The 18,105-nt window shown below is 54.2% G+C and overlaps 2 protein-coding genes across 2 annotated transcripts; one reads left to right on the forward strand and one right to left on the reverse strand.

Annotated features, from left to right (window-relative positions):
• Positions 1-1,480: 1,480 nt before the first annotated feature.
• PDCD1 (programmed cell death 1) lies at positions 1,481-7,395 on the reverse strand. Its single transcript, XM_076340639.1, has 5 exons — positions 7,287-7,395; positions 4,688-5,020; positions 3,481-3,636; positions 2,790-2,824; positions 1,481-1,983 (listed from the first exon to the last, which is right to left on the reverse strand). Exons 1-5 carry the CDS (start codon positions 7,393-7,395, stop codon positions 1,765-1,767), a joined length of 852 nt encoding a protein of 283 aa, XP_076196754.1. The 3' UTR covers positions 1,481-1,764.
• Positions 7,396-12,439: 5,044 nt separating this feature from the next.
• DYNLT2B (dynein light chain Tctex-type 2B) lies at positions 12,440-17,506 on the forward strand. The gene is made up of 5 exons (XM_076341118.1): positions 12,440-12,551; positions 13,139-13,272; positions 14,898-14,967; positions 16,733-16,796; positions 17,430-17,506. The coding sequence occupies exons 1-5, from the start codon at positions 12,484-12,486 to the stop codon at positions 17,475-17,477; spliced, it is 384 nt and encodes a 127-aa protein (XP_076197233.1). The 5' UTR covers positions 12,440-12,483; the 3' UTR covers positions 17,478-17,506.
• Positions 17,507-18,105: the final 599 nt, after the last annotated feature.

The following is an 18,105-nucleotide window of genomic DNA, read 5'->3' on the forward strand; positions in this document are numbered from 1 at the left end:
CTGAAGACCCGGCACCTTCACTGCCCGAGAGGCAGGACGGAAAATATGAAGCACGGCCCACCCTCTCGCCGGTGTCACGTCTGATGGGAAAGCCAAAACCAAAACTGCTGACTGAGCTCCTGCTTCTCAGCTACTGCGGTTGCCTCCTGCTTCGGCTTTCCGGGTGAGCCAAGCCTGGCCGGCCACAGCAGGTCTCTGCTGGAGCTGCTGGGGTTGCATGGTGCTGTGCCGGGGCAAGGAGCAGGGCTGCTGCTTGCAAACAGTCCCACCAGGCTGAGCTGCACACTGGCGTGAAAGAATGTCATGAGAGCAAGCAGGGCCACCACATCCACCATCCTGCCCTGAGGAAGGGTGAAAGCCATCCCAGATGGATGTTCATCCCATCTGGTCCCCTCTGGAGGTTTCTCAGAGACTTTCCAACCCCCACAGGGGACAAACTGCCATGCCTGGCATGCCTCACCCCTTCCCCCAGCACCCGGGCTGGCTCCCACAAGGCTGCGCTGGTTTTACTGGGGGTAGAGGAAAAAGAAACCTGATGATGGTGCCACTGAAGTGTGAGATGCAAATGACTCTTCTCTGTTTCTGCTGGGTTTCATGGTCTCCTGGCAGGTCTCTGGTGCCTCCAAAGCCAGTCCTTACTGGGGTTTCTGCCCTCTTGAGCAGTTGTTGCTTCTTTCCGTTCTGGTTTCTGGCAGGCGGCACGGCCCCGGCATCGCTTTCAGGAGGGAAGATGGACGTTTGGAGCCAGAAAGCTGCACCGAGCACCATGCCGTGAGCTTTGCCCTGGCTGATGGCAGCCAGGCCCCCGGCACAGCAGGGATGCTCATCCCCAGCTGGGCGAGCACCCCATAACCAGCCTGGTAAGGGGAGGCTTGGTTTGCAGCTGCACCCAGGGGCCAGCCCAGACAGGGGCGAGAGGAAAAAGAGCGGTGGCTTCTCTAAATTATTAAGAGCAGCTTCATGGAAGAGCGGCTTGTGCATGGTACAGAGAGGCCCAGGAACCACAACAGACGCCGCCGCCTCCCGGCTCTCGCTTGTGCGCTGCCAAGAGCCGTTATTTGCCTGCCCACGCGCTTGCCATCACGAGTCAACAAACTCCCCAGACGTGAAACCCTTTATTCACCCCCCAGGGCCAGATCTGTCTCCCACCTGCAGAGGGAGGGATGCGGGGGTAGATTTCCCCTCTTGCAGAGGAGGAAAGTGCCCAGAGAGAGAAGGAAAAACTAAGCCACCTGCTTCCCAGGGGTTTCTTTAAATAGCGGTACACAAGGCAGTCTCTGCCCCGGGCAAGGAGAAGCCCTCAGCCCCAGGCTCCTGTGAGCAGCATCTCCCAGGATCCACTCCAGCTCTGGCCTCCGGCGTTTCTTCCCACAGTTGTGCTTTTCTGGTTGGGTCAAACCTGAGCAAGGGAAGCAGCATGGCCACTCCAGAGAGCCCCAGGTGGAGGTAGAAAACTGAGGCATGACGTAAATCGCCTTTGGCACAGACCGTGAGCATCGCTGCTCTGCCCCAGCCCATCCTCCCTGCCCTGAGCGAAGAGGCGGCACATGGAGCCCTGCAGGGACCTTCCTCATCCTGTGGTACACACCCTGCGGCCATGATCCCACCGTGGCCAGGACTGTCCGATATCAACTCCAGCAGCGGTGCCTCTGTCACTCCAGTCCTTGCTCGTTGGATTTTTCCCATCTGCAAACTGTGGTGGGATCGAGGGGCTGGGGCAGCCTGTTCCTGCCCGCAACCCCTGGCGAGGAGGGACCCTGGTCCTCAGCAGGGCTGCAACTGCAGCTGCCGAGTCCTCTCGTCCTGGTGTTTCTTCCCCCGCTCCGGTGTAACGGGTTTCTCCTCTGGGAAGACAATGGTGGCGTATTCGGTCTGGTCAACCGGCTGGGTGTCGGGGGGCACCTGGGTGCACTGTTCCCACTGAAACTCCAGCACACCGTAGTCCACGGTGGGCACGGACACCACGGGGGGCTTTTCTTCCTTCTGCAAGGAAACCCCATCGGGGTGATTCATAATCCAGAGGTACCTGCCATCCCCAGCACAAGCCCCCTTTTTACAGCAAGTGCCAAAACCAGCTCTGAAGCATCCCAGGAGGGCGAGAGCGATACAAAGCAGAAAGATGCACAGCCCTGGGATAACATTTGCCCAGAGAAACCAGACTGTGAGCCTTGGGGTCACTGCCAAGGCCATGTGGGTCTCAAATCTCTGCAGGCAGGTGGGGCTCCCCGCCTGCCTGGCCATTGAAGGCAGGGTCATGCTAGGAGCCCTTTTCCCACCTCTCCATTGGGCTCTGAGCTGGCACCAGGGTGCATGAGGACAGCCCGGGGCTGAGTTTGCTCAGCCCAGAGAGGGGAGAGCAAGGGGGGACCTACTCACTGCCTTCAGCTACCTAATGGGGTTAGAGAGAAGATGGAGACAGACTCCTCCTGGCAGTGCCCGGCAAAAGAAAGCGAGGAAACAGGGACTAGCAAGAGAAATTTTAGCTTAATATATGGGGGGGGAAGAAACATTTTCTACAGCCGCACAATCCACTGTCAAAGACAACCCCGCTTTGAGCAAGGGTTGGACTAGAGAGGTCTCATCCTATCTCAGGCAGTTTTTTGATTGTGATGGGACTGTGCTGCAGGTGCAAAAAAGCAGTTGTAGCTGTGCAGAAAAGATCAAGCAGCATCAGAGAAGGCAGGAGAAGCGAGAAGCCTGTGAAGGGCTGATAAAGGGAGGCCCTGCACCCCAGCGATGCTGCGATGCTCCCCTGCAGCACAACAGGGCATCAGAGATGGAAAACTCACCGCTGGCGTGTTTTCACTTGGTGGTTTCTGCACATCTGCAAAGTAACATGTTTGTTTAGAAGATGCTTGTGTGTCAAGACAGCGTGAGCATCTGGGGCTGGGGCTGACCCAGCCCCCACGTCCTAGGAGGGCGCTGGACACCACAACCATTGCACCACTTCCTCCTTCTACACTTAAGGTCTAACACCCTGAGCATTACAAGGACAAGTGAGATACCAGCCCACAGTCTAGGGTTTAATTGGTATTAGTGGGGTGCAATTCCTCGGGGGTCCCCTCTGGGAGAGCCCCCCCCAGCTGCCCACAGCATGGCCGAGGCGATGCCCGGTGCTGCAGCAAGGAGACGACAAGATGCCCCAAAGGTGCCCGGGCAAGGTGCATGGGAGGGACTCACATGCAGCACTAAGACATCATGCTAACAAGTGCTTCAGAGCCACAGCACATGGCCTGGGGGCTCTACGAAGGGCGAGCATGGCCCAAAGCACCCTTCTCTCCTAGGCATGGAGATACCTGTCCCATGGGGACATGCCACAGCTGAGTTTAGCGCATTGAACCTGCCTGTGTACCCCAAGGAGCTACAGACATCCAGCTGCCCCTGGGTTCAAGCTGGGTTTGTTGGATAAGCATCACTCCGTCAGGTCCCCTGGCAGACCCCAGCCCCTTGGCGCAGTAAATCCCCCACGAGGGATCATACCTCCTCTCCTGTACATGACAGTGAGGTAGCCAAAGATCAGCAGCACAACTGCCCCAGCCAGCAGCAGGATGCCCGGGAGCATGGCCTTGACATGGTCCAGGGGATTGCCTTCCTCCATCTCAGGCTCATCGGTGGTGTTTGTCTTCTCAGGGGCTGCTGTAATAGCCATCCAAAAAGGGGGGAACAAAACAGCAGGTCAGGAGTGTAAAATGGCCTCTATAGTCCCTGGGAAAGTCAACAGGGGAACACAGGGGCTGTCCCCAGAAAGGGCTCAGTCCCAGGCAGGCTGCCACAGCCCCACCATCCCTCCAGGGGCCCTGAATTTGGGCTGACACAGGGGATGTTTTGGCCATGTCCCATTCCCTCCCATTGCAGGTGGTGAGGATGATCCCACACCACTGAGAGCTGGGGTGCAGGGGGCCAGGACACTGCAGTCCTGTGGCACGACCCCATGCCCAGAAGAGCCCCATGGAGGACACGGCTTCCCCAAGCCTCCCAGCCGCTTCCGTGTCCTGGGGCCAGCACAGCTTCAGCTCATGTTGGGAGGAGATGTTGTGAAAGACAGTAACTTTTGCAGTGTTTTTCCTTTTTATAAAAGGCCACCTTCAGCCCCCCAAAGCCTCCATGCTGCCAAGCAAGTGCATAGCATATCTTCCTGCGAGACCTCAGTCTCCCACACCATGGGGCTACAAGACCCCCCCAGGGCATGGTTTTGCAAGAACAGTATCTACATCAACACCGGCTGTTCAAGGGGTCTGAGCCCTGGTTGTCACCCCAAACACAAGCCCTGTCCCCAAATAAAGGAGCTGTTCAGGGGTGCAGGCAGCTCCCTATGCTGGTCTTCTGCCTCCATCCATGGGTGAAAGCAGCTCCCTACGCTGATATCCTGCCTCCATCCATGGGTAAGGACTCGCTCCTCCCCACAGCATTGCTGGGGATGGAGCCCCAGCAGGATGGAGACCTCCTGCCTCAGGACCAGATCCAGCCGCAGTGCAGATGGGGGAGGACAGCCTGTGTCCCTGGGCATCGACCAGGCATGCCAAGGAGAGGGGAAAGGGCAGAGCTGTGCTCTCCTGACCCGCACCAGGTCCTCCCTCAGCAGGGTACCACCTGCCTTGTGCCCTGGGGCTGCAGTGTGCCTGGGAGCCATAGCACCACAGGATGACACCGATGACCTGTCCCCCAACAGCTCAGCCCCCAGGCTGACCTGTGACCACCAGGTGGGACCGGTTGCTCTCCATCACTTTATCGGGTTCAAAGAAGGCAATCAGCCCACAGTAGTAGGAGCCTGAGTCATTCTGGTGAAGGTTCAGAATCTCAATCTTGAAGGCAGGAGTGTGGTTGGTGAGCAGGTACTTCTCCGTCTTCGTCAGGGGGTTGTTCCGGCTCATCTCAGCAATTTTTTGGGCTTGGCTATGGTTGGTCTCCTTGTACCAATTGAGGCTGTACTCTGCACCGGAGTCGTTCTCCCTGGAGATGTTGCAGAAGAAGGTGGCTGAGCCACCTGCAGGGAGAGTTAACATGGCTGGGAAGGTGGTCACTGTTTGGGAGAGAGGAAACAAGGAACAGACATGGTTACAGCAGGCACAGGCCTCAGAAACAGCTGTACCCCCCATGCAGGAACCAGGGATGCAAAGAGGGTGAGAGCCTGCCGTCGCGCCCGCTAGTGCCCCATCCCATGGAGAGGTGATGGGCTCCTACGTCCCAAACTCAGAGGCTCCATGCATTCCTCAGCTTTTTCACCCTCAGCTCCTGAAGGCCCCTACGGGGATTTACAAAAACCTGCCAGTGAGCACTTGCGAGCCCAGCCCTATCCCATCGCCAGCACCGGCTCACCTGTGGCCAGGCTCTGGGGTTTGCCAGCAATGCAGGCAGCCTGACGCTTGGCCAGTCTGCAGCATCACCCCATATCATGGGGAGGTACATCAGCCCATGTCTCTCCCCTCCTGAGTGTGTGCCTGCCGGCCAGAGGGAGATCCTCAGGGGTAGTAACTGTACCGTGAAGTGGTTTCAGCAGAGCAAATTGTGCTCTGGGCTACCTAAAATTAACCCAGAACACCTGTACCGGGGAAAACAGACTTTGGGGGTTGTATTACTTTTAAATCTATGCTGTATTTTAATGTCCGAGTCATCGTTCCTCCAGCTGATGTTGCCTCTGAAAGTGAGCAGAGGGACCGAGTCCTGGGCCGGGGCAGCACCCCACGGTGCAGCCCATCGCGTGCCCAGCTGCCTGCCGAAGTGCTCTGGCTCTGCCCACTGCTCCATGCTGGGAGCACAGAGCGGGCAGGGCTGCCCAAGGCACGGTATTTGCCATCTCCAGCCTGAGACCATCTGACAGGGTAGAGTGACCTGGAGCTTACAATGCCACTCGTTTCCAGCTGCCTGTCCCCTCCTCGCGTGTACAGGCACCCACCCTGGGGGTCCTGGCTGGGCTTGCCAGGCTGCTCCCAGCACAGAGGGCAGTCGGCCATGGCCGCAGTCCCCCCTGGCCGTTAGCACCAGCCCTGCTGCTTCGCCACATTTCCCTGCCCGTGATCCCAGTGGGTTCATTCCCCCCAGGCAGCGGGGATGCCGCGAACATGGGCCAGGCTCACAAAGTCCCAGCTCAGCCAGCCCCATCCAGCAGGACGAGGCAGCTGCTGCATTAACTTTTGTTCAGAGCAATGAAAAGCAGGAAGAAGCATTTTTCACACAGGTTATCTGACCAAGCGATTCAAACTGCCAATGCTTCAAAAAGTCCCTGCCGTTAAGAAATTTATCTTCCCTTTTCACAAATTGCCACCAATAGCAGGGCTTGCAGGCAGAGTTAGAAAGTCCCTCCCGTCCCTCCAGCACTGGCCTGAGGCCGTAGGACCATGACCTCAGCATCACCAACCAGAAAAGGAACCAGGACAATTCCTTGACTAGATACAGGATTAGATGGAAAACTGGGCTGAGAAATGAGGGATGAGCAAACAGGAGGAGGGAGCGAGGGAGAGAAGTGCCTTGGCTCCCGCGGGCAGCGCTGGCTGTGGCAGTGCCAGCACCGAGAGATATAATTTTTACAGTGTTCTGGGTTTCTTGTGTTTAACAGGAAATATTCGGCAGGCTCGGGGCTTTGCCTCCTAACCAGTGCTGCTGCCAGCAATGAATGAAGCGCTCAGAGGACTTCTGAAAGCAGAGGTTGGGTTTACACGTTTCCCTGCATCTTCCCAGCACCAGAGGTAACATCTGCTCCAAGGGATGCCCAGCCCTGCGCCCACCCTCGGGGCAGAAAACACCCGAAGCCACCGAAGAAAGGGCTGGGCTGTGAGGAAGCAGGGACACAGCTTCATCACAGCTCTTCCTCACTCTGCCTGGACTCACCCCTTCCCCTCCACCTCTCCCTCTCCCCCAGATTTCACCCTGAGCAAAATCGCATTCAGGACGCTGGCTGCTTCAGGGTCAAGCCCAAACCAGGAGGTGCAGCCCGAGGCTGCAGCCCGAAGCCGTGAAAGCCAGAGTAGAGAACCCCAGACCTCGCATGGCGCTGGCAAACCCAGAGGCTCAACACCAAACCCCAACCACGGCCAGTGTGCCCACAATGTGGCTCCAGTGCCGGCACCGCAGGCTGGGGACCTGTCCCCTTCTCTATCCTTTAACCGCATTTCTACCCTGAGCATCCCCATTTCCCTTGCTTCAACGGCACGGACCCAAAAGCTTTGGGGTTTTTGCCTTCTTGATGCCAGAGCTATTTTTAACTACAAAGCTCCCAGCCCTTAGACATTTTCCACTGGCTGCGAATGACACGGGCTGTGCTGGCAAGCGCGCCGCACTCTGGTACCTACCCCGGCGGCAGCTGACCAGCATGGGGCCGCAGCAGAGCAGGATGGCGCAGAGGCTGGTCAGGGCCACCTCCATGCTGCCCCACATCATCTTCGAGGCACCTGGAGCCATGGCGAGGAAGTCGGTCCCCTGCCCGGGCAGGTGGGCCACGCCGTGCTGTGCCGTGCCGCGCCGCGCCGTGCCGTGCCGCCCCCAGCTCTCTCCGTGCTTCCTTCCCCGCAGTGGCGGCTTGCTCTCTGGCTTGCGCGGCAGGGGCTGGGGTGGAAATGAAACGTGCCCATCTCAGCCCCAGAGGGAAACCCGGGCTGCCTCCCGCCCCCAGCTTCCTCCCCGCCGATGCAGGGATCAGCTGAGCTGGGCCTGGCCCCTTTCCCCTCCCCGCGCGCTCCTGGCACAATCCCATGCTGGCACCCAGCTGCCAAGTAGTGGGGACGGGCACCGCTAAACCTGCACCCTTTTTGGGGAAAGCTCCCAGGGATGGAGCGGGCGGGGACACATCCTCGACTCCAAGCCTGGCCCGTGAGTAAAAGAGCTGTCTCAGGCTCCTGAGCAGCGTGGCACCGGGCAGCTGGGCAGGGTCTGAGCAGCCATGCAGTACCCTGAGTGCCTGTTGGCAAGCTGCTCCCTTTGGGAAGGGATGGGAGAGGATGGAGAAGGACAAGGAGAAGGAAGAGATGGAGAAGGAGGAGAAGGGGAAGGAGAATGGAGAAGAAGAAGGAGAAGCAAAAAGAAGGAAAAGGAGGAGATGGAGAAGGATATGGAGAAAGAGAAGGAGGAGAAGGAGGAGAAAAAAGGAAAAGAAGAAAAAGGAGGAGATGGAGAAGGAGGAGAAGGAGAAAGAGAAGGAGAAGGAGGAGAAGGAGAAGTTTTGCCTCCTTAGGTGTGTTTCTCCACAGACAGATTTGCAGAGAGCAGGGGGCAGGGTGCTGTTATTGGGGTGACCTTTGGAGCAGACTTCTTTAATTTCTCTGCCAGCGATGTTCCCCAATTGCCTCGATGACTACTACTCGCATAGGAAATAACCACAGGTGAACACACACCGTGGCTAGCTCCTCCGCTTCTCTTGAACACAGCCTCAGTGCCCCGCAATTTTGGAAAGCGTCAGGGGAAAATTAATAATCAGGATGAAGGATGCAATTCTCATGATGATTTCATTATTTTCTGGGCTTTCAGAAATGAGCTGTGGAGCTGGGGCTTGCTCACCTCTCGCTTTCAGACACGGCCCCGGCAGTGGGGCTGAGGGAGCCACCCCTAATTCGGGGTGGCCAAGGAGGGGGTTCTGAGCCAGGGCAGGCAGGGCTCACCCTGGGTTAGTGCCTCAATCCAGCCTGTCCTGTCTTTTCCAGTCTCCTCCTGGCATTGCAGCATCACTCCTTTCTCGTGAACTTCTGGCCCTGCTTGGGCCACAGAGCAAGCCTGGGGGGCTGTGCCCTCCTTGTCACTTTCCATGCCGCCTGGCCAGAGGCCACGGCCTAGCAGGGTGGCAAGTGGAGCGCTCTCCACCATGTGCAACGGTGCTGGTGGGCTCCGAGGTGGACATCGCCTCTTCCTTCGCAATTTCCTGCATTCTCATTAAAAAAAACCCTAACTAAACTGAACTAAACCAAATTCCAGAAAATATGGAAGCTCACAGCAAGGAGGCTTTTCCACCTCGAGGCTTTGTGTCCCCAGATGGTGACACCAGGCATCCAGGCTGGGTGGGGGGAGGCTTGTTTGGTACTTGCAACATGTTTTGGTTTCTAGAGGCAGATGATGTGACGGGTATCACTGCTGAGATCGCGACTCACCAAGCCAGGGATCAGCAGGAAAAAATGGCTCATCTTCTCCGCCCCACACGGCAGCGGAGGGCTCTGATTAAAATCATAGCACAAATTGCTCAAACTTTCCAACGCATGCTCGAAATGGGGCATAAGTCGGTGCCCAGGGCAGGGAGGCTGCCGCGTCCACTAGAAAGCTGCGGTGGCTAGACGCAGACCGTACGGCAATGTTTTCAGATGCTCAGGTTCCTTCGGAAACCCATGTCCCAGTGCTCCCGCTCTGTTCCCCAGCAGGCTGGGGGCCGGCACCAACACCGGATCCTTTCCAGGCTGCTTGGGGTGCAGGATGAGGCCGTGTGTGGCCAGGAAGCGGAGGGAAGCTCGCAGAGCTGCAGAGCGCACAGCAGAAACCGGGGGGGGGAGTGTGGTGAGCCGGGAGCTCTCCGGCAGGACGCTGATGGAAAGCTTGCTCCGCCACAAGAGAGAGAACAGGGGTTTTTTTCCCCTTTTTGCTGAAAAAAAAAAATTAAAAAGGATGAAAAGAATATAAGAAAAGATCAATCTCGCTGCGAGGAATCCGCTGCAGGGGAAAGCAAGGCGAGCAGCAGTGCTGTGCCCCAGCCCAGCACGTGCCCCGGGTGCTGGCATCGCACAGGAGCCCGGTCCCAGCCCCGCAGCAGCCCCTGGGTTTTGGGCAGGCTTTACCCTGCCTGCACCCTGCCAGACCAACACAGCTCCCGCTGGCTCTTGCACCAGCTTCTCCAGCACCAAAGAAAACAGCCTGGCTCCAGCCATGCTGCGGCTCATGCTGGTAAATCCCCTTCAGCCCAATGGGGTGGATGGTACATCTTGGGGTTAGCTGAGGGGGGCCGAAAAAGGTCCTTTGATGCTTAAAAAAATAAATTCCCCTTCTCTGAGCTGGAATATGGCGAATTGCATGGGGCAGTCCTCTTCTGTTTGGCCACTGAAAGAGCAAAAGAAGGGCTAAAAAGGAAGGAGAAAGAGGAATAAGTGAGAAAATGGTTTGTATTTCAAAACTAAGAGACAAAAACTTCAGCAAGCACATGCCACACCACTTCACTGAAGCACAAATGTCCTTTTTTTCCCCCCACAAGAAGCTGGCCCAATGTGTCAGCAAGGGTCCTACCGAAGCGGCTGGGACCCGGACAAAGCCCTGGTCTCCTGCAGCCATCACTGTCAGGACACACAGCTATCACCCTGAGCAGTCACCTCAAAGGATCGAGGGTCAGTCCCAAAATGGCTTAAAAGCATCTGGGGTATTTAAGGAGCACTGAAAATTTGGAAGATGTACAAGAAAGCAATGATCAAACACCTCAGATGTAGCCAGCTGAAGCCCAGAGCTGAACGTCCTCAAAGCCCAGGGAAAGCAAAGCTTCCCAAATGAAATGGGGAACACAAATTACCACAAAAAGATGCTGAGGAAGAGAAACCCACAGGTTCCCAAAGATCCCTCCCCCGTTGGTTTAACTGAATTCACATCTGCGGGTCTGACCCAGGCAGGAGGCCACGGTGGCTGGGGCAAGAAAAGGAAATGATTAAGTGTTTGCAAATAAACAAGGAGAGCATTGAGGTCTTTCAGATGCTTCTCAGAAATTAGGAAGGCCCCTGCAAACTATTTGCATGAGAAACAACACCTGACTGCGAGGAAAGGCAGCGGCCCCCGGGGCGTGAGTAAGCAGCGAGTAAGCGGAGGGATGGAGCAGGGGCACGAAACTGTTCCTTTAGCGAGCGGAAATCTGCAGGGCCTGGGCAGGGCAATGGTAACTGCGATGCGAAGGTGCCACACGGGTATGGCACGGGGCCACCACCACCTTCACCATGGCAGCAGGGTGCTGTTCCTGCTGGTGGGCAGAGCTGATGCCCAGCCCGGCGGTACTAAGGGCTCCAATGGATCATCTCTAGAGAGCGGTGCTGCTAAAGCCCGTGGAAATCAGGAGCTGCTGCTGCTGCTCGAGGTCTCAGCAACCCTCCCGCGCTCAGACCAGGTTGGGGCAGGACCTGGTGCCAGCTGGGATGCCTCCGTGCAACCCAAGCAAAACTCCGACAGGGGCACCTCCTGCCTCCAGGTGCAACCTCACACCCTCCTGGCACCCGAGGGGCACCTCCAGGCAGCAGCCTGCCCCCAGAGCCCCAGTCCCAGGCGCCCCCCAGCCCTGCCGCGCGTGATGGCCTCCTCCAGCCCCTGGTCCCCAGCAGCAGCACACTCTGCACCGGCAGCCTTCACGCTGTTTCCATTCGAAGCGCCTGGGGACGTTTCTCGGCGGTGTCACCCACTGCACGTAAGAAGCACGAGATCGTGGAGATTGCTGCATCAAGATAAACAGCGGAGGAAGCAGGATGTCAGCTTCTCAGGAGGGGGGCTGTGTCATATGCAAGCTGTCGTTCGCCAGCCTTCCTTGGGACAGACAGCAGCTGTGGACAGGGAAAAGAGCACAAGGGTGTGACGGGGGGAGGATATTGGGGAGCGACAATTTTAGGCCTTTCTGGAAGATTTGAGAAGTTCCTGGAGGAAAGGAGCAAGGCTGGGATCTCCGTGCTGGTGGTTGGGATGCATGGCCCAGAGGCAGGCAGGGAGCACAGGGTCTGGCAGCAACACACGGGCAGGAATTGGGGGAATAGGCTTTGTCATGGCAAATGATTTCATGCTGCGCTCTCCTCCGCCTGCACCCGCTGCCCCTGCAGCAGCCGGGCGCTCCCAGCAAGGTTCTTGGGGCCGGAGCCGGCACCTGGGGCTGGGACACCAACACAGCCCCCCTCCAGCTGAGGCCACGGGCTTGCAAAGACGTCTCTGGGCACGGGGACCCCTCTGCCCTGCTGGCACCTGGAGCCACGTCCGCAGCCGCTCCAACCCACCGAGCCCTGGGCGAGGGAGCGGGAAGGGGCTCGGGCTACGACTGCCAGCCGACTTTGGGTGGGAGGAGGGCACTGGGGAAGCACCCAGCGAGGTGAGGCCGTCTTCCCGCTGAGGAGCCGCTTGCTTTCCCCGTCAGGCCTCCTGCCCCCCTCACCTCCCCAGGCAGCAGGCTCATCAAACCCTTTATTTACAATTACAATTATTATTGCAATTACTTACCATTTATTTACCAATTATTTTATTGTATAAATGTTTTAATTGTAAAAATTGTCAAAATAAAGAATTTTTGACAAATGTCAAAAATACACACACACACACACACACCCCCGGGCCCGCACCGGCCCTGGGGGTCCGCACCCCCCCGGAGCCGCACCCCCCCTCCGTGGGTCCGCACCCCCCGCGCCGCGGGGGTGCCCTCACGGCCACGTGCAAGCGCCCCCCCGCGCAAGACGGGAGGCGGGGCGCGGCGCCGTGACGTACGGTGCCGCCCCGTGACGCGAAGGAGGCGGAAGTGGCGGGGGTTGCCGGGGTAACCAACGCCGGGGCGGCCCGCGGGGGGCTGCGGCCATGGGCGAGCTGGGCCCGGACGATGGGGCCGGGAACACGTACAGCCTGCGGCCCGGCCTCCAGCGCCGGTGAGCCGGGGGGGGCCTGGGGGTGGTGGTCCTGGTCCTGGTCCTGGTCCTGGGAGTTCCGGGGGGGGGGGGGGGATGCTGGGGGCGGGGGTGCCCTAGGAGCGGGGGCATTCTGGGGGCTTTGGGTCTGGGGCCGGCCCTGGGGATGTGGGAGCTGCGGTGGGACTGTCGGGGAGGGGGTCCCTGGGCATGGGGGGCTGGCATGGGGCTACGGGGGCTGGGTGGGGTTGTTGGGAATGGGGGAGCCCTCAGGGTTGCCCGGGATGGGGTCACTGGGCTCCCAGACCAACTTTGACATGAGTTGTAGGGGGATGTGGGTGGGGAGGCGAGGGGAGCGCAGGTGGGGGATGCCGCTGAAGGGGCAACCTCCAATGGGGGTGGTTTCACACCAGTGTTTATGGGTGTTTGGCTTTTGGCAGGGCTGGTTAAGTATCTCCATCTTAGCTGGGCTTTTTGGCCCCATGGTTTTTCATTTGTCATTTTTCTTTAATATGTGAAAGCTACATTTTCCCAGGTGGGGTTATGTATGTTTCTACACGTTGTGTGAACTTCCTGGGCCTTCTGTTGCTGTTTTTTTGCCCTGATAGATTTAAATCGTCCACAGTAAAAGAATGCATCCATGCGATACTGAAGGAGAAGCTGGCCAATGTACAGTACATCCCAGAAGAAATGCCTCAGCTTACAAAGTCTTTATCAGAGACAATAAAAGACAGACTAAAAGGTAAGGAGGTTTGCTGGGGAAGTCGTTTCTTTTCTTACTGTGTCCTCTCCCTTTGACAAAATCCTTCTTTCCTCTTTTATTGCAATCTATTTCTTCCCTGTTGACTGACTTGAGTCTGCCGTTACGAAACATTGTGGCCTATATACATAACGTTCCTCGCCTGCGGAACTAGAAACCTAATTCAAGCAGACAAGATTTGTTTTCGTATAGACTGGCTGGTGTGGGATGTCAGCCTTGGAGGGGCTGCAGGGGGAAAGAAGCTGCATTAGAGAGAAGGAAGAAGTGATGCTTCATTGCTTCTTGCTTCAGTAAACAGAACCATTTCTGCTTTTTTTCTGCTGCAAGTTAGATCAGAGTTGGGTCAGAGTGGAGTAGCAGGGAGATCAGAAGGCGGCCCAGTGGGAGCAGCAAAGGGGGAGAGAGTTAGGAGCACAGTCAGCCAAGGAGGGGTGTGACTACAGCCTTACAGCAATGGAAAAAGGTCGTGGTGGTGGTGCTGTGCAGGATGCCCTCCAACATTTCTGAGTTCAAGAACTAAACTTCAGGCTCTAGCAGGTGTTTCCTGCGTTCAGTGCTAGAACAAGTACATAGATGTGTGTTGGCACGGCCGCTTTCTTTTTGCCTTCTTCCTGGGGACATGCTGGTGCTCCATCTGCTGGGCTGGCCTGACACGGTGACACAGACATACCGTCACCCTCGGCAGGAACCACGGATTTATGCTTCTCCCAGAGTTACACATCTGCTTTAAAACCAGCAGCAGCTGTAGTCCCAGCACGTGTTGATGCTGAGCTAATATGCACAGGGCTTGGCTTCAGTAATCTGTAAACACACTCGCAGTAGCCTGAAGCGAGACTGGCCCAGTGTGGCCATTGTATCAGCTGGCATCTCTGATAAGCATTGACATGGTGGATGTTACCAGACCCAGCATGTTGTGTTCAATCCTCCAGTGGAAACAGTGCACCGGAGTCTTCCGGGGACACTGCTTTGTTGAAGACAGGCATTAGGATCTATATTTTATTTTAAACATGCTTGTTCTGATTTGGCTTCTGGAACGTTGCCATGGCTTGATTGGGTCTGGCCTGTGCCCCAAAGGTATTTCTTTACTATTGTAAAACAACTGCATATCTTTGCAGACACATAACGTAGACCCGCATATGCTTTTATGTTGCCTTTTATCCCAGCTCAGAAGCAAAGGAAACATCTATGTGGCAGAAGAATCTCTACAATACCTTTGCATTAGAACAGTTTCAAAATAAGCCAATTTTTTTCAAATTGGATTTTGTCCACCAGCAGCCTTATTTACATTCTTTCCATATGTTCAGTTCTTGAAAGTTGTCAAAGTAGAATGCTGACATATAGTGTGGCTGTTCAGGGGTGTCTTCTGCCTTAGATGCATCTTTTGACGGATGCCAAATATCCTATTCACCCTTTAACTCCAATAAGACCGTGGTACTCTGTACCTAGGAAGATGAAGCCTCAAGGCACTCCGTCCACTTTGCCAATTGCATGGACTTGTAGAGGACACTTGCTTTGTAACCAGAAATCTTTAGCTTTCTGGGTCCTGTTTTGGCCTCATATTTTAAACAAGTTGTTGCTCTCGCTATTATTTTTTTCTTTCTTTCCAGAGGAGGGATTTGACAGGTACAAAATGGTGGTGCAGGTTGTGATTGGAGAGCAGAGAGGAGAAGGAGTGAAGTAAGTTTTGCATCTTCTAATTGTATTTCTATCATTTTTGTTGGGTTTGGGTGGTTTTTTTTCTTTGGAAGCTGCTTCCAACTTTCCTAGGTACAAAGATCTCTCTGCAGATGAAGAAGTGTAAAGCACTTTCTTTTCTCTTTAAGTGGCAAGTGAGGGCTTGGATTGTGGCTGATTGAATTACCCGGTGATAACTGGCTGCATGGTGGTTCTTAGCAAGCTGAAATGCTGAAAAGCATTTGTGAGGAGTGTTGTAGAAAGGCACTTTATGTTGTATTCATGATGAACTAGAGCACACACCCAATCCATTCTCGAGGCCCTGCTGGAGCACAAGAGCCATGGTAACTCACTTCTGTCTAAAGCCAGATTTCTATAGGTACTTCATTTGCATTTAATCCCCCCAGGTAGGCGTTTTTCAGAAGTTTAAATTTCTATAATCCCCATGCAATACTGTCATGGGAATCGAGCCTAGACTGTGGGTGCTGAGCACTTGCAGTCTAGCTCCAGATGCCTGCAATGAGACAAAAGAATTCCTCTTGGCTGCAGTAGTGGGCTGTAGCTTTCCATTGCTAGTGAGTAGGGAGAAGACAAAAGAGAACAGCCTACAAGGTTTATGTGCTTTATCTGCTGGGCTTATCTTTATTATTGTGCCTGGTACTCCAGCAGAAGATAAGCCAGCAGAGCTGTAATCAGATCTGCTGCCTCAGTGTTCTGGGGGTCAGGAAGGAATATCTGTACCTGCTGCTCAGGCTTTTCTCAGGAATGTCTGTCTGCAGGCAGACTGCTCCAGAAGCACCGTACCAGGGTGAACGGTTCAATGAGGTGGTCTGATTTGAAACGTGAAGCCCAGGAACAGACTGACAGAGCAATTGGGGAAATTCTTTCGTTTGCAATAGGCAGGAGGCAAGACTGAAGCATGATCACTAACATCCTTAATGCAAAATACTGGGTAACCAGGGTATTCCAGAGGCAGAGTGGAATATTGGACTGAAAAAAAAGCAGAATAACCCTGAGGGCTAAGGTATTATTAAAAAAGGATGAAATTCAACAATCTTATAACAATAAGTCATACATGTAGGGACTACGAACAACACGCTGTGCTACAAACAGGGATCCTGTCAGCTGAGACTGACTGGGGCAGGCAGGGAGCTGGGCATTTGCAGCAGAGAAAGGGGAGTGTCAACAACATTAGACAAGGCAGCAGCGAGGTCTCGTCTGTAATATCCTGTTGCTTGTCTTCAGGGTAAGGCTTGGACTGAAGCAGGTGTAGAAAAAGGCCAGCAATATGTTCGGGGAACAGAAAGTATAGATACGAAAGGACTTGAAGAGCTTAGCTCATGGTCTAGTAACACGACGTCTGCCAAGGAATACGATAGCTCCCTATAAATAAGTTGGGAGTATGTAGCATGAGGGTGCAGGAGGTGAAGGACAAGAATAAGCTAAATTAGCCACCGATACGCATAGACCAGAAGTCAAAGATTCTTAAGCACCGTAGCAATGAGGTTTCAAGCCCTGCTGCACAGTGGAGGTGGCAGGGTTGATAGCTGGTGAGTTTGAAGATGGAGCTTGATCCACATACAGAGGGGGTTACAGCATGTGGTGGAATTCAGCCGTGGGGATCTAGGCTCAGGATTCAGGAGGATGCTTCCCATTTCCTTTATCTTTAAAGGAAGCTCAGTTTGCCTTTTGAGGAAAGTATCTGTGATCACTTAGGTCCTTACACGTGAACTCTGGGTAACGGCTCTGCTCTGTCTCCTTTGTCTAGTATGGCTGCGCGATGTTTCTGGGATGCTGACACTGACAGCTACGCTCATGATGTGTTCATGAACGTAAGTATCGGCTGTTTTACCATGGGAAAGTGTAAAGCTACTTGCTTTTGTATGAGAGGCAGAGTGACCTTAAATATGGAGCAGAAAAAAAACAACCACTAGAAGGAAGGAACCAAGACTCTATTGAAACAGTATGATTTACGTCCTCATTCACCAAACAAACTTAAGTTTTACTATGTTGGATATTATATCTATTTCCTGAGTAGGTCATACAGTACCGTACAAAAGCTGTTACAGTCACACCATTGTACAGGTGGGGAGAGGAAGCACAAGAGAGAAAGTCTTTTCTTATATGCTTTGCTGAACTGCTGTCATGGAGTATGGCTGGAATCCAGGACTGAGAAAAAGTCAAGGTTTTATTTCATTATTATTTTATTTTTATTTTAAACTGACACCTAGACACCTGCGGGTGTGCGGATGGAGTAAACTGAGGCACTTCTGGCGTTCAGACACACTGACCTGAGTTACACCACAAGTGAGGTGAATAAGAAACTAACTGAAAGGCAGAAAATTGCAATATATTACAATATAAGGTTATGCTCTGGTCTAAATGTTCCCTTAGGTTAGCCTTTTCAGTTAGGCGAGCGAAGAGCTTGCCTTCACTAACATGGAGCCTTTCTCTGTTTTCCCCAGGACAGCCTGTTTTGTGTGGTAGCTGCGTTTGGCTGCTTCTACTACTGAAGATGGTAAACACTGCACAGAAGGACAGAGGTGGGGGAGAACGCTTTAGGGTATTTTTTGTTAAAGTGCACAAAAGCATCGTGTTCTTCCTTTATTACCTAACAAAATAACAGCTCTACAAAGCATGTCCTACACCTGTTCTAGACACTATAACATTCCTTCTTCCTTGTGGATATCGATATAGCTTTAAGCACAGTATTATTATGTCCTTTATTTAAATCGCCCTTTGTTTTTATCCAGTGTGTCGGTTTTGTCCTAAAAAAGTGTATTGCCAATAGCCATTGTTTCTAAGGCAAACTCAACTTTCACCTTGAAAGGGTTCTGTTGCTTTTATTTTTGTTAATTTTCTGAAATGAATGAAATATTTATAAGAAATATAACCTAATAAATCTATGTATTTAATATTTCCTCTCCTGTGGGTTGACCCGTGCCATTTCCACCGTTTGTCCTTCTCCTCCACTCTACAAGATGCACTAGCCTTGATTGCTTGTCTGTGCTTCTCAGATGAGCGTTTTCTGAGGATTCTTCGTAAATTAACACATAAAGCCAACCTCATATTCTGGTTATGCAGATTTGTTCCTGTGACTCCCGTAAGATTTGGGCTGTAAATCCCAGCTAAGTGTCACAT

The sequence above is a fragment of the Aptenodytes patagonicus genome, chromosome 6, assembly GCF_965638725.1.
Source record: "Aptenodytes patagonicus chromosome 6, bAptPat1.pri.cur, whole genome shotgun sequence".
In the NCBI taxonomy this organism is placed as follows: Eukaryota; Metazoa; Chordata; class Aves; order Sphenisciformes; family Spheniscidae; genus Aptenodytes; species Aptenodytes patagonicus.